Raw genomic sequence first — 14,107 nt, forward strand, 5'->3', positions numbered from 1 at the left:
GCTGAAGTCATTAATAATGGAATTTAGGGATTGTGGAGTCTTTATCTTGATTAAGAGTTCTATGTTCGACATCATTATCGCAAGTTATCACCATTGTCCCAAATCTCAAGTATGGATCAGGCGTGGTAGCTAAATGCAATACAAACTTTTTGATTCTCTTCTCAGAGCCAGAATTCCAGGTGGTGGACTCGATTATCAGCCAAGAAAGCTAATATTTATCTAAATCAGTTTTCAGAGATGGAAAATGTTAAAGAAGACGAATGTTGGCAAATTTTCAGTACCTTCATTTTGAATAATAGACATTGTCATCCAAGAAATGATCACAGGATTGCAAAAATTACTATGGGAATCTGTGTGTTGCACAGATTGAGAGTGGGAGTTCCTTCCCCCTCTCAATCTGTGATCGTCCATAAGCACCAGCCTACTTGTCAGTTACCAAAATAACATGCATGACCAATCGGAAAACTACAATGCAGTAAACACGATTACCATCCCAATCTATCCGCCCCACTACCACCGGAGGAGAAACATATTGGATGTGAACATCAGAATTCACAAAATGCTGAAGCTAGCATCAGAATTACATAATTTCAGCACATATTTACAGATACAGAGGTATATACAACAGTTGCAATTAACTGCATGCCACAGCAATAAAGATGTCTATCAGCACAACGGTTAATGCCAAGGAAATAAATAAGACCCTCACACCAACTTCGAGTTTCAATAGTTCTGATCTAAAGATGAGTGCTGATTCACGGAAGCAAATGCATACACGAGATTCAAGTGAATGCGTCCTCGCGGTCACCTTCTGCAGTCTCACCCTCCTCCAAGTTGCTGAACTCCAAGAAATGGGTGGGCCGATGATCCTCATGATAGTACTCCCTCGGTGTTCCCAGCTTCACTCCATACTTCATGCTCGCAGTATGCTTTACTCCCATGAAATTGTAATTCCATGGTCCATTATCTGGGATCTGAAGATCAGAATGGTGAAAAGCAACATTAAATACAAAGGATATAAAGTTACGTCAACAAACAATTTTGTATCACCAAATAATACTTGGTAGTTGGCATGTCCTTACCATGTAGAAACCAAGGAAGCGATCACTTAGGAGCATCTGCACCTTCTCATAGTGTGTGGGCAAGTAACCTTGAGGATTACTTCCTGTATCTTTGTTTTTTGTGCGTCCCCATTCATAACCTGATGGCGTCAACTTATATGCAGTTAATGAGCAGGAACCGGGTGTAAAACTGCAAGTTAGTATAATGCACTTCTCTCCATCCCATTGCTTGTTGTTCTCCAGAATTCGAGCATGATTTGTCAGATCCTAGAATGCCCCAAAAAAATTTCATGTTGGATAAGTTGAAAACGAAAAGCACAGATCAATAAATAAATGTATATAGATGACAGAATAACTTCCAACCTGAGGAGACAATTGAGGAAGTTCATTTGGCTGTGTATGCATCCATCCCAAAGGCTCCAAATCGTCGAGGAAGTCATGCTCTGGAAGAGCTGATGGCAGATGCACTTGCTGATGAGTTGCCCATTGTGGTGGCATGGCAATACAACGAATTTCCTTCACCTGAGGATTATCTGGAGGGCTAATGCCATACAAATAGCCTGCAATTTGAGTCCGCAAATCTGCAATGCAGATGAACTTCTTCAATATGTTTTTGGGCATAATGTAAGTGTAGCCAGTTTCCTGCAAAAGAAACAACGCAATTATATCAGAAAATTGAACCCAATCTCCCAAACAAAAAAGGTTAAGCATGTAACTACCTTTATATCCTCAGAATTTACATATATATGATTGACTCGGAGATGAAGATTTGTCGCTGAAATTGCTCTAACACGCCAGTCAGTTTTAGAAATATATGGATTTTGCTCGTATGGGCTTGTAGTCGTGACAATCAGTTCATCCCCATGGACATTGGTGGTTTTTGTGGTGACTGCTGTCAGCTGACTTGCTTCCTTAGCCTAAAAAAGGAGAAAAATGATCGAGTTATATACCATAACAGCATTCAGCTGATCACCTTTCATGCTAGATAAGACACAATCAAAACATTGACTCACATGCTTTTCGACCTCAGCAATTTGTTGTCGCTGCTGAGAAGGTGGAGTAATTTCAGCTCCAAGGATTATATCACGAATCTCAGATTGTGTAAGTGCTGAAGTGTTCACGTTGTTCTTTTTGGCATAATCTGACAATATAAGATCTCTCAAAGCAACCTCAACCTACATAACAGAAGTCCACCATTAGTTGTAGTACTGAAGAAAGAATCCAACAAAAATTCAGTCACAGAAACAGAAAATCAGATTTTGACGTACTACTCTTATTCCAAGAGGAATATAACACTCAAGACTGTTCATCTTCTCTTTTTGGGCATGGATTGCCTTTTATTTGGGTATATACTTCTCTCTTTTACTAAACGAATATTTCAGTAAAGTGAGTTTACCTTCATCCACTGATCATCTGTAAGAGAGGGCCAAACGTGATGTGGTTCAGTGACAATTGTCTTGTCAGGCTTCAGTAACATCTTTGCCTTCTCATTGTTCACATGGAGTGCACGCAAGATTAGAATCAATCTGGAGAAAGCCGTATATGATGAAACACTTTTGAGCCAATCATCGTAGATGTTAAACAAAACCATTTGTGGTTCTGTAGCTTTCAGTATCAGATCACCAAATTTCTCAATTTTCAAGCATGCTTGGAATGGTAGTTGAAGCTCACTTCCTTTAATGACAATATTTGGAAAGTCCAGCAGGTGAACCTCCAAGGGATCCAACATTCCCTTACGAGTGACAATGATCTGCTTTGGCTGTTCTTCAACAGGTAAAGAACGTACAAGGGCCGCTACTTCTTCGGCAGTCTTCCACTTGGCCAGCTGGCCTAAGCGCTTTTGCCCAGCCCAAACACTAGTGTGAATAACCTGCAAAAGGCAAACATCAATCGCATGCCAGAAAAACAAAGAAAAGAACCACCATAAGTAATGCCAAAAAGCAAACCTTGAGAAATAGCTGCCCTGTCCTCGGATTGAAAATGAAGATGGCACCATTGATGGGTTTTGTAGTTAGATTGCCTTCAAAGGTCTTGTGAATTGTCACCCTGTAGACATTAGTGTCATCAACGAACCAGATTATCTGGTTACTGAAGATTTCACCGTAATTTTGAGATGACAGGTATGGCTCTGTTGGCTCTGAAGAATACAGTTGTAAGCCCTTCCTTATTCGTTCCCTCAAAACATATAAAGCAGGATTTGACTGCATACAGAAAATGGACAGGTTGTGATCTTTGCATGAACAATCATAAATGAATCAAGAGAAAATAAATACCAACAACATTCCAATGAAGTCCAAAAATTTAATGCACCTTCATGATTTTATTCATGGCCTGAGCGAGCAACGGTTTAGAGCCAGGGAACCAGTTACCAAATGCGGAATGCAAGTTGTAAGCAAGATCAATCCCAATCATTACCCCTGGAAAGAGCAATAGACTATCAAGATTGTGGAGAGAGAAAGAGAGAGAGAGAGAGAGAGAGAAGCTATTCCAAAACCTATGCTGATGACGTACCAGTTGGTGAAGGATATATAGACATGTTGTCTGTTGTGTAATCCATAAATTTTGCCCTAGTGTACCGCTCAATGTCATGAGAGTCATAATCACCCCAACGAAGCTGAACGTCTATCCAATATTTATTGCTAGCCTTCTGATCAAAAACATCCTTAGACTCGGCCACAAGACTAGGCTTTGACATAGGCCATCTATGGGCCGCAAAAAGAATAATGTCAGCACAAGAGCTGTTCATTTTGTAGCTTTTTCTTGGATGGATAGTTTCCTTCTGCACAGTCTCAATTTCCAATGCATCAAGTTCTTGATCTAAGACCTGGCAAAGATCCATCACAACGCTTTCATGAATCTTCTGCCACAAGTGAGCACGAAATATCTGTATTAGAGATATCTTCAAAGTTGGGATCTTTCCATGCATAAATATCCCTGTCAAATCCAGCTGCACTTGGAAACCAACATAAACATTTGCTCGATTTATTGTGGGTGACCACCAAAGCGTAAATCTGCGGTTAGGGATTTGGTTGAGCCCAGATCTCTGTGCATTCGTTAGCTTCTTATACTTCATGGATTCCTCAAAACCTGATGCCTTTTCCCAGAAGAGACCCTCCCAAGTAGGGAAGCTGAAATCACAAGGTAAACAAATCAGATCCAGGAATGGCTAAGAACAAATGAATGCACGCAATCAAACAGGAGATGTGCTCAGGCAACTCAACCAGACAATAAACATACCCAGTATCGACTAGTAAGATATCCGAGCACGAGAGAGAGAGAGAGAGAGAGATTCTAGACAGCCTGAGTAACAGAGAGAATGTTTCTTGCAAACTAATGACCAGACAATGGAATCTGGAACTTTTTTATTTTTAATACTTCTCTCTCTTTTTTTTTTTTTTTTTTTTAAAACATGGAGTTTCCCTTTCACATCAGATGATGACATCTTAATACCATGGATTAAAAAATAAATACACACACACATATGAAGTAAAAGGTTACAAGAATAGTCCATGTGGTGCAGGAGTAGGCAGGAATGAGACCCAAGTAGTCAAAGGAAGAAATATATTTAAGACTTACTATGTCCCTTTGAACAATGTGTGCTCCAGAATTCCTTCAACTCCTCCTAGTGCCTGAATAACATCAGTTCTGTAATTGTTCAAGTTCCATAGCTTACCATCATGCCTCTGGTGCGTCCACCAAAACGGGTTCTGTTTCAGAACTTGATATTGCTTAAAATCTGTTCTCACTCTCCATCCCTTGTCATATGCAAGGGTGTGTCTATCTTTCTGGAATAAAGTGTTGATTCGAGGAATTCCACGGTCCCATGAATCCTGTAAATAATTAATAAAATATTAGAAGTATTGGAGTAAATAAAGAAGAGCTAAATGAAGCATCGCACAGTTGAAGCTAGTTTATGTGTTCTTTTCAACAAGATCACAACAATTAACAGACCCACAGCACAAACTAAATGTTCTCAATTTTCTGTGCAAGCACTATGTAACTAACTAACCTGACTTAAACAAGGCAATGGAGATAATAAGAAGGTCCTGATTAATTAGTATGAAGTCTTTAATTCATACATAAAACACAATAAAAAAGGAATTTATGAATCCAAATAATCAGCAACACTTACTTCCAGATCTTCAAGAGTCAAACGCCTGTTCTGTGCCTGAGACTCTTGTCTCTTTAACGCATATTCAGCCCAAACTCGCTGTGAATCTATGAATTCACTGTCCCATGGCTGTCACAATATTAAGGCAGAGTTTAGAGGAGTTTAGTTACAGCAAATAAAGAATAAAGAACATTGCAACATACACAACCATGATACCTGTATATAGCGATAAAGATTGGGAATCAACTGGTCTTCTTCATGACTCATTCCACTCCTGAAATGTGTCACACCTACATCTGTCTGCTGACTGTATCGGAGATCACTCTGTGGAATCAATATGTGACCCATTGACAACATCCCCAGTCCCCCAATTTCCTTCGGTGTATAAAAAATAACAGGAGGAAACCTATATGAAGGACTCATTTTAGACTAAAGCAAACAGCAATATTATAGGAGAAAAAGTTTATAACAAAATAAACCCAGAATGAATGAACTTTACCTGCTTGGCATTTTTGAATTTAAACCAATCTTAATACGGGTCTGAATTTTATTTTCACATTTAACCAGTAAATCCAGCAATTCCTGTGTATGAATACTTGCTTCCCGGAAATATGTCATTAGACCTGTCATATTAAAATCAATGCACATCAGCTCAAAAGTAGCACAGGATAGAAGCACATGTGAGTTAGGACAAGCACAATAATTCAAGAGGAGGGAATGTTTTGGTACCTATCAAAGCTGTATTCCATTTGTTGACAATTTTGGTGAACGTTGTAGAACCCGATGACATAAGAATCTGCCTCACACGATTTTCAAAAACCTTCATGTGCTCATCATCAACACGTAAGAAAGCAACAGCAGTACGCTCTTTAGTCTGCTCATTCTGCAAGTTCCAAACCCCATCTCGAGTATTGCTGAAAGCTTCTTGACTCATCCTTATCTTTGGCAGTATACGAACCTCAAAACCACACATGCTGAAAAGCAAGTTGGGATTATCTTTGCTATAAACAGAGACAAAGCTGTTCTCCCATTCTAATGTGGTAATGCTTCTAGGAAGACGATTCTTCATGTCCCAGAACACACTTCTCCCAAGATTGACTGGATTAAAAGATTGAGCAAATATCAAATAAGTATTCGCATGAAACCTGTAAAAAAGAAGTTAAAAATAAAAATTCAATAGAAAATTCAATAGAACTCACCATCATGCTTCATAAGCCTCATGCGTGCATCTCTTGGCCAGCACTTCTTGTTGTTATAACCCACTATATTCTCATTATTGGGATCAGGATGCTCAGTAAGGTACCGCTGGATAAGGTCCCGTGCCTCCTCCTGAGTAAATCGAAACAATATGTGCACCTTATCAATGTAACGGGAGTACAATCTTATGGGGTGTCGTGTCTCCACGTTAGTGTCCCAGTAAGTTATGAACTCATTCGGCATCTGTGGAGGACCAGCAATTTCACTGGCTCGAGTCAAACCAAGAAGCAAAAGATCCAGCACTAGTCCATAGTACTGTACAACAAAAGAAGCAAATTGCAGACCACGAATAAGGCCATAGGAGTTGGTATGGCTCATATCCTTATAGGACAGCACAACATTGTTCTTGGCCGTGACATAATCAGCAATATTGTGATCAAGAACCAACCTTAGTAGCCTATTTAGCATGGTCAAATCAATTTTTTCATAGAATTTCTCCAATTTGGTTTGAAGCATCACAACACATTGACCTTCACTTGTATCCCAAATGCCTTGCAAGTTATTTATGCCCTGACACCATTTATAGACCAACAATGGGGGTGGCTCTGAATCAGCTGGCTTTATCCAATTTGGAAACAAGCGGCGCTTGTCGCCTTCATACCAGAGATATTGGTCAAGATATGCATCTGTTATCTTCTCAAGGGGTTCAATCTCATAAACCGGTATCAAATAGCTGTATAAATCCATGAACTCAATACCAACTTCTTTGAAGGCACGCTGGGTCAGAAGATGACGTTTAATCCGTGACAAAGCCTCGTGTGGATTATCGTATGCTTGTTCAATGAGACCCAACTCTTCTCTTTGTAGTTGATTTAATCTCACAGCCACGCTATAAGATTCTTTCAACCTTTCAAGGGCAAGGATAAGAAGCTTCGTATCATGCTTGTATGACAAGGGAGGGAATGGAATAGGTGAGAATTTTCTCGACTCCAACCAGTGGACAGTGGTAGTGTAAACGGCCACAGCTTCTTCAGGTGTCACATATGGGCCATCTTTTAGATAATTGTGCTGACGTTCCTGTTCTGCTTTAAGCCAAAGACGGGTCAATCTTCCAAGGTTCTTACGACAGACTGTTTTGTCTACAGTTGCACCTCTTCGTATGCGTTCACGATTATAATGAGCAACATTTGTCCACCAATCAGCTTTTGACTTAACATAGCGGAGAATCATGTTCTCAATTGGAACAGGCAGACCAGGCACCTTCCAGGGAATATTGGCTTTCCAACAGCGCCAAGCTTCACTTAGATGCTGCAAGATCGTTCTTGACTTATTTTGCTTAATGCCTTCTGGCATAGCATCAAGAACATCATGCATTACGGCTGCACGAAGCTCCAAATCAAAATGGCTTTCGACACGCTGCTTGGTAACAGTTTTAGCAACCCCTTTAGAATGTCGTCCCTCAAATTGTCTTGCCAATAAGTTTCCCAACCACCGCTCCAGAAGAGGGACTGTCCCACGAAGGAAAAACAACCACACTCTCCACATAGGTGCCCAGAAACCACAACCTGGTCCTTTCCCAACTGGCCCAGTATTAAATCGGTAGTAAATCAAGTGTTTCAAATCCTTGCACATTCGTATCTGCCGCATAAGCCTGTATTTATATCTGTACATGCCTGTCAACTGCCCAACATGCGAAAAAATATATTGCAAGCCATCTGCCAACTGAAATGCATCCACATTTCCCAAGCGGAACTGGATATTTGCATCAACTACAAGCTTTGTCAACCGAAGTATTTCACGACAAAGATGAAAAGCATTTCCAAAACGAGATTTCTTGCGCTCCTTTGTAGTAAGAGTCTTCACAGGTTTCAGGTTGAAATTATAGTCCAGATGAAGATAATTCAGATTTTTCCTGTGAATCAACAAATTTAACATATTGTAACCCTGCTTACAAACTTGGAGCCCAGCTTCAGCCCAATCAAGTTCTGTAGTTTGGAAAAATTTTGTGGCTGCAAGAGAACGAAACAGGTGCTTCTTTTTCTGAGCCTTAGGTGGTCTATGATGCAGCTGATTTAACACAAAACACTTCAACAACTTCTGATAACTCACACGAACTTTGACAGGATATGATGGAGGACTGCAAACAAAATAAAGCTCAGAAAGATTAGAACACTTTGATAAACATGGATAGAGGAAAAACAGTATATCAGAAGTACAGATACCAAAACCTACCAGTGTTCCTTATACCACTCAGATACAAGCGGTATATCTTCAGCTCGTCGCATACGACCAGATCTCATGTTAAAAGGTTGTGGAGCAAAAAGAAGTGATATACCAGCAGCAGTAGTATCAGTATACAAGGGAGTACTTCTTAGAAATGGTTCAACCCCTTCAGGTAATGAAAAGTCATCATCCCCCTCATCCTCATAATTCTTCTTCTCCCACCTGTCTTTATTGGAGCTGGTTATGGGGTGAATTAGAGGATCATAGTAAAATGCCGGCAGATCAGGATCCTCCGTCTTTATGTGCATGACCATAGGGGTGTGATACACTCCAAGCTTCACCTTCCGGGGTCTGTTGTTATACAAATGAGGGAATGCAATTCTGTACTCTGTCCTTATAGGTGACCTTATGATAAGCTTGTTGATGTCATTAAACTCATTCCAGTCTTCATCTCCTTTTTCCATGTCCCGATACAAAGGTTCAAATTTAGGGCCACCTGAAGAAAAATAAATTACTGAGTTACTGAAGAGAACAAAATCCAACTAGGAAACATGATGAACTTAAGCACATCTGCAAGTAAATGTAAAGTTCACTAAAAAGTTGACAATTTTCCATAAATCATCTCCAGTTTTCAGAAATCAAAGATCAAATTAAGCGGAGAATTACCAGGTATGCACATGTTCAATGCTTTGGCAGTAAAAAATGACTCCATATCAAACAGGTAGAAATAATTGCGATCAATGAGATCTGATAGGAGCTGCCCAGCAAGACGATGAAGCGTTGCCATGATTGGGAGGGACAAATGCCATTTTCGGTAACTAGGGCCATTTATAAGCTTAGTTTTTACAAGAGGCTTATGATCATAAAACCAAGTATATACAGCAGAATCTTCTTCCTCATCTAACTCCAGCTGAATTGGCTCCAAAGGATCCACATCCAACAGATTGTCAGCATAATCTAGTGGAGGCTCCTCATCATCAAAAGGAGGAAACCTCATCCTCTTGAAATGCCGCCGATCTCTCTTCTCCCTTCGCATCATAATCCACATTGTACCCCACTGCAGTATTAGTTGAAAGCAAAATCAAGCACATAATTATTAAGTTGCTAAGTAGATGTGTATTACAGGAAACAGAAAAGAGAAATACAGTGAGATGAGTCCTCCAAACTATAATTTACTAAATAAGAAGTATAGCGGCTTGAGCAAATGTATAGACAAAAAAGACATAGTATAGAACCTAAAGTGTGAGGATATACCTGTGCTAGATAAATCGGCTCAACAACCCAAGGTATTTCATTCACAAATGTAATAGCCCCAGTTATATGATATAAGACCTTCACATCATGGACCTATAAACACATACAGCATCAGAAGATCAAGACATGGATTAGATGTACAGAAATCATGGTGACTCAAATAGCCTGCAAAAACTAGAAGGTGAAAATCATAAAGGAGATAAGTAATGATACCTGTTCCCAAGGCATTGGCATGTTCTCAAGGAGTTTATAGACAGCATGAGGTACAAACTTGAGAGCTCCTAGGTATACACGTTTATCATGTCGATATTTTTTTGAGGACATATCACCATGATCCCTGTAAAAGAGGAATTGGAAAACCATTATGTATGTATACCAAGGAAATAGACAGTGAAACATCTGACCATCTATTGCAGATATACAGCTTTTCTAAGACAGCAGTGAATTGACATGTAAGTTCAGGAGAGTAAGGTCAGAGACCTGAGTAATGGAGAAAAGACTATCAAGATTGAGCAATAAGCATTCAAGGAGGAGAACGTCAAACATTTAAGAATGGATTATCACAATGACAAGAAGTCAAAATCCCCAAACTTCCACCAGGAAAGTGAAAACATATAACCCTAATTTTAGATAACAAATACCAAGAAAGCTCACCACCAGTCAAAGCATTGCCATATTATAGCCAATCAAAGATAACATTACATACCAAACAGGGAATAAGAATTAAAAATTAGTCACAACAGTAGCGTAGAAATATGTTAAGCTAGGACATACTGATGCTACTGACAAAAATGTTGACCAAAACCATTTGCTGCAGGAAAATATATACTGAAGATGTCTGAATTACATGTTCATGTCCTATTACATAATACACCACAAAGAGGAACTAAAACTTCATTATATTGAGTTCCCATCCTGAAAAGATGATAGAAGCTACTTCGATACCTAGGCTAAGACAGTAACAATAAAAAAATGCTATGGAGTTATCATTTTATACATCATTGTTTGACATTAGCCTTTCTAATGACCCTTTGGCAACTAATCCTAGTCAATAACAATAATATGTTAAAAAGGAATAACTATAACCAACATTCCACTTATTTAGCTATAGCTCTCAATTTGTGGCCAGCTAATGCATAGCTAATCTTAAAGTTTTCAATTGTTCTTATGGACATTAAAACAGAAACCTCATTTGGAGAAATATATAAACAAATAAGTATCTGCGTCAAACGACAGTATAGGCTTTTATAAATTTCAGATTAGTTTAGAGCAAAATGATTAAATCTGTGTTGCAAGAGCTTCCTTCCATCTTCTTCACTTCACATAGGTCATGAAATAACTTAAAAACGAATCCATGCAGCCGCACTTTTTTACAAAAAACCTCCCATCAATGGACAGAATATTGATGCAGCATAGATGTTAAATAGGTTAAAACCCTTAGCGTGCAGTTTCAATTCTCTTTAGATCATCGATTATTTAATGTAACTGAATGTAAAAGAATGAACATACAAATGTGTAACTGAAAGCCAACAGCAACTTACATGATTGTCTCATGGTCAAAGATTCTCAATGGAACTTGAATTCTTGAAGTCAGAGACTATTACTTGTGAGCCATTAACCAAGCCATATGTTTCTTTATTTAAAAGGCAATTAGGAGACTGTACCCTACAACTGCATCACATGGACATAATTGACCAACTGAACGTAGTCCAATAAACTCATGATAAAATCCAACATCCCAACAGTACATGGAAAAAATGACCTTAATCCACGAGTCACGAATAATTCCACCATCCCCAACCCCATCTTCAAGCCTCACAATATCTTACGAGAAACTCAGACCAGTGAATTCATCAGACATTCAACCTTCCAAACATTCCCCCCCCCCCCCCCCCACCAAAAAAAAAATGCATCCAAATTTTTTTTACAAAAAAAAAAAAAATCAAAGTCATAGTTGAAAGAATTCCCAAAATGCACACAGAACATTTGTTCCAAGAAACGATTGACTCATCAATAAACACAATGATTTCATACCTCAGCCCTCCGTAAATCCATCAAACAGAACTTGCGTTGACAAAAACCAACCTAATAAGATAACTAAACTATCAAAACCAACTAACTAATCAAAACAAATACGTATTCAAACCAAAGTAAGCAAAAACTCACCTTATAATTTTCCTCACATGCTCCGGCGGCATGTCTTCCTTCTGAGTTTCAACAAATCCAAACTTCCTCTTGTCACCATACCTCTTCGAATTAAGCTGCATCCATTTACGAGCCTTCTCCTCGAGCTGCGCCTCAGACGGCAGAACAGTATAAGAAGCAGGCGGTGGAACAGGTGGAGGAACACCACCACTAGGTCCTGCTCCTCCACTAGTCCCCGGCGGCATTGACGGCGGAGGTACCCCCGGAGGCAGTGGCGCAGCCATATTGCCACCACCAGTACCGTCGTTACCACTATCGCTCCCCCACAAATCTCGCGAATTTCCAGTATACATTCTTCTCTACTGAATTTACAAACAAACCATAACTATTTGACACTGCCTGGAGAGGAATTCGTGAATCGATACAAGAATCGAGTGAAATTGGGAGAAATCTGATTTCTTAGGGGTTTTTTCTTAATCTTTTTTTTGCCCTTTTTGAAAACGAAGGAGCTGGAAAGAGCGCGAGCAATTTGGGGTTTATATAGTGATGGGTGCATGTGGGGTTAAGGCGGTTATTGAGGCGGTGCATCAGACCGGTACCAGCCGATTTGATCCCCCAAAAGTGGGACTAAGCCACTATGAGTATGGTCTGGACCACATTTGGGCCTCGATTCTAGGCCCATTTGCGCAGTGGTTTCGTGTGACCTTGAATTCAGTCATTTGTTAAACTAAGATGAGTTCGGACATTAAATTAATCTCATTTTTCAAATAAATTAAACTCAGCTTGTGAATAATTAATTTAATTTCGTTTAGACTCGATTACATATTTATTTAAACTAGTATCTTTAAATTTTTTTTCCTAATAATTAGTGGAAAAGTCTGAAGTAACGATAGTTATGATAACGAAACTATTTTTACCTGATATAACAGGTAAAAATACTTTTAGTGACCATTTGATTACCTGTTGTACTGGTCATCTAAATGAAAGAGTTCCTAAAATTTTGGTTAGTAAGTTTTGCATAAAAAATAGTAAGTGAACTCGATATATTAGTAACTTTTATGTCTCAAAAAGTAAACTTGAATAAATATGGAACTAACTTTATTTTTTTGAAGTAAAATACTACTCTATATCTGAAATTTAGTTTTTGGAGAGTAAGTTTAGTTCAATTAATAGTAAGTTTTTATAGATTAATAGTAAATATTGTTGATAGAATAGTAAATTTGGTTAATCATCAAAACTTAATAGTTTGTGGCATAAATTTACTATTTTACTTAAAGAAACTTACAATTGTACGTATTATTTATAAATGTTATGTGTTTGAAGCATTTTAAATATTCCATGAAACCTTTTTTTTTTTGCATATGACCTTATGAAATATGTAAGAATAATTTGTCATATTTGAAATTTTTAATTATGGGAAAATAAACAACTAAGTTCCCAAAATATTTCACTTTTATTGTTTAAAAAATCTAAACTTGTTGGTTAAATTTAAAATAATTCTATTGTCAAAAATAGTTTTTCTCAAATTAACTTTCATGATTAGATGTGAGATACAAATATGCTAAAATATCCCTCATACATATGTAATGGATATTTCAGATTTTTAGTAAAAAAAAAAAATCTTGTTGTTAAAATAACATATATCATAGTGTACTAATTATTTTAGGACCATTTTATAGGTGAACTAAATTTAATTTAAATTATACAATAGATTATACATGCATGTGATTTTCATTTATAATTATTGGATCCTATTCTTATGAACAATCTCCCAAGGAAAAAAATCCAGATCATACTGATTTTCTTATATGAATTGTTATACTAATTTTGTCATTTTTATTATTATATTATTTCTCATTTTGTTTAGGCTTTTACTCTTATTATTTCTTGTGTCTCAGATGTAAATTTATTAAAACTTTATCATCTTATTATATTCATAGGTGTTAAATTATAAAAATTTTGATATATAAACAAGTAATATTCTATATATAACTAGGAAGATTTATTGTTATTGTTATTCGAACTTTCAAACTTTTCAAAAATGGAAAATGATTAAAAGCTTATAATACGACAAAATTTTATTACATATTTCACAATATTATGTGAAAAGTCAAAC

The 14,107-nt window shown here is 37.8% G+C and overlaps 1 protein-coding gene across 2 annotated transcripts; it reads right to left on the reverse strand.

The window, feature by feature from the left end:
- Nucleotides 1-551: 551 nt before the first annotated feature.
- On the reverse strand, nucleotides 552-12,502 carry LOC113690703 (pre-mRNA-processing-splicing factor 8A-like). Of its 2 annotated transcripts, XM_072050419.1 has the most exons (21): nucleotides 12,013-12,150; nucleotides 11,881-11,931; nucleotides 10,060-10,183; nucleotides 9,847-9,939; nucleotides 9,259-9,649; nucleotides 8,602-9,088; nucleotides 6,372-8,506; nucleotides 5,902-6,270; nucleotides 5,672-5,795; nucleotides 5,389-5,578; nucleotides 5,194-5,301; nucleotides 4,638-4,891; nucleotides 3,573-4,189; nucleotides 3,372-3,478; nucleotides 3,008-3,262; nucleotides 2,458-2,931; nucleotides 2,075-2,236; nucleotides 1,781-1,978; nucleotides 1,425-1,703; nucleotides 1,083-1,328; nucleotides 552-974 (listed from the first exon to the last, which is right to left on the reverse strand). In XM_072050419.1, exons 3-21 carry the CDS (start codon nucleotides 10,168-10,170, stop codon nucleotides 783-785), a joined length of 6,792 nt encoding a protein of 2,263 aa, XP_071906520.1. In that variant the 5' UTR covers nucleotides 10,171-10,183; nucleotides 11,881-11,931; nucleotides 12,013-12,150; the 3' UTR covers nucleotides 552-782. The 2 variants fall into 2 exon arrangements, with proteins under 2 accessions (XP_071906520.1, XP_071906518.1); XM_072050417.1 differs by lacking the exon at nucleotides 11,881-11,931 and having other exon boundaries at nucleotides 12,013-12,502.
- Between the last annotated feature and the right edge of the window lie 1,605 nt (nucleotides 12,503-14,107).

The sequence above is a fragment of the Coffea arabica genome, chromosome 1e (genome assembly GCF_036785885.1).
Source record: "Coffea arabica cultivar ET-39 chromosome 1e, Coffea Arabica ET-39 HiFi, whole genome shotgun sequence".
Classification (NCBI taxonomy): Eukaryota; Viridiplantae; Streptophyta; class Magnoliopsida; order Gentianales; family Rubiaceae; genus Coffea; species Coffea arabica.

What these genes read in the sequence shown, in the direction of transcription:
- LOC113690703 (XM_072050417.1), bottom strand. Translation starts at nt 12,344, where the DNA reads ATGTATACTGGAAATTCGCGAGATTTGTGGGGGAGCGATAGTGGTAAC. An exon ending in GAGTGGTATAAGGAACACTG is followed by an intron (nt 8,507 to 8,601) that starts GTAGGTTTTGGT and finishes TTTTGTTTGCAG; the next exon opens with TCCTCCATCATATCCTGTCA. An exon ending in ATGGAATACAGCTTTGATAG is followed by an intron (nt 5,796 to 5,901) that starts GTACCAAAACAT and finishes TTAATATGACAG; the next exon opens with GTCTAATGACATATTTCCGG.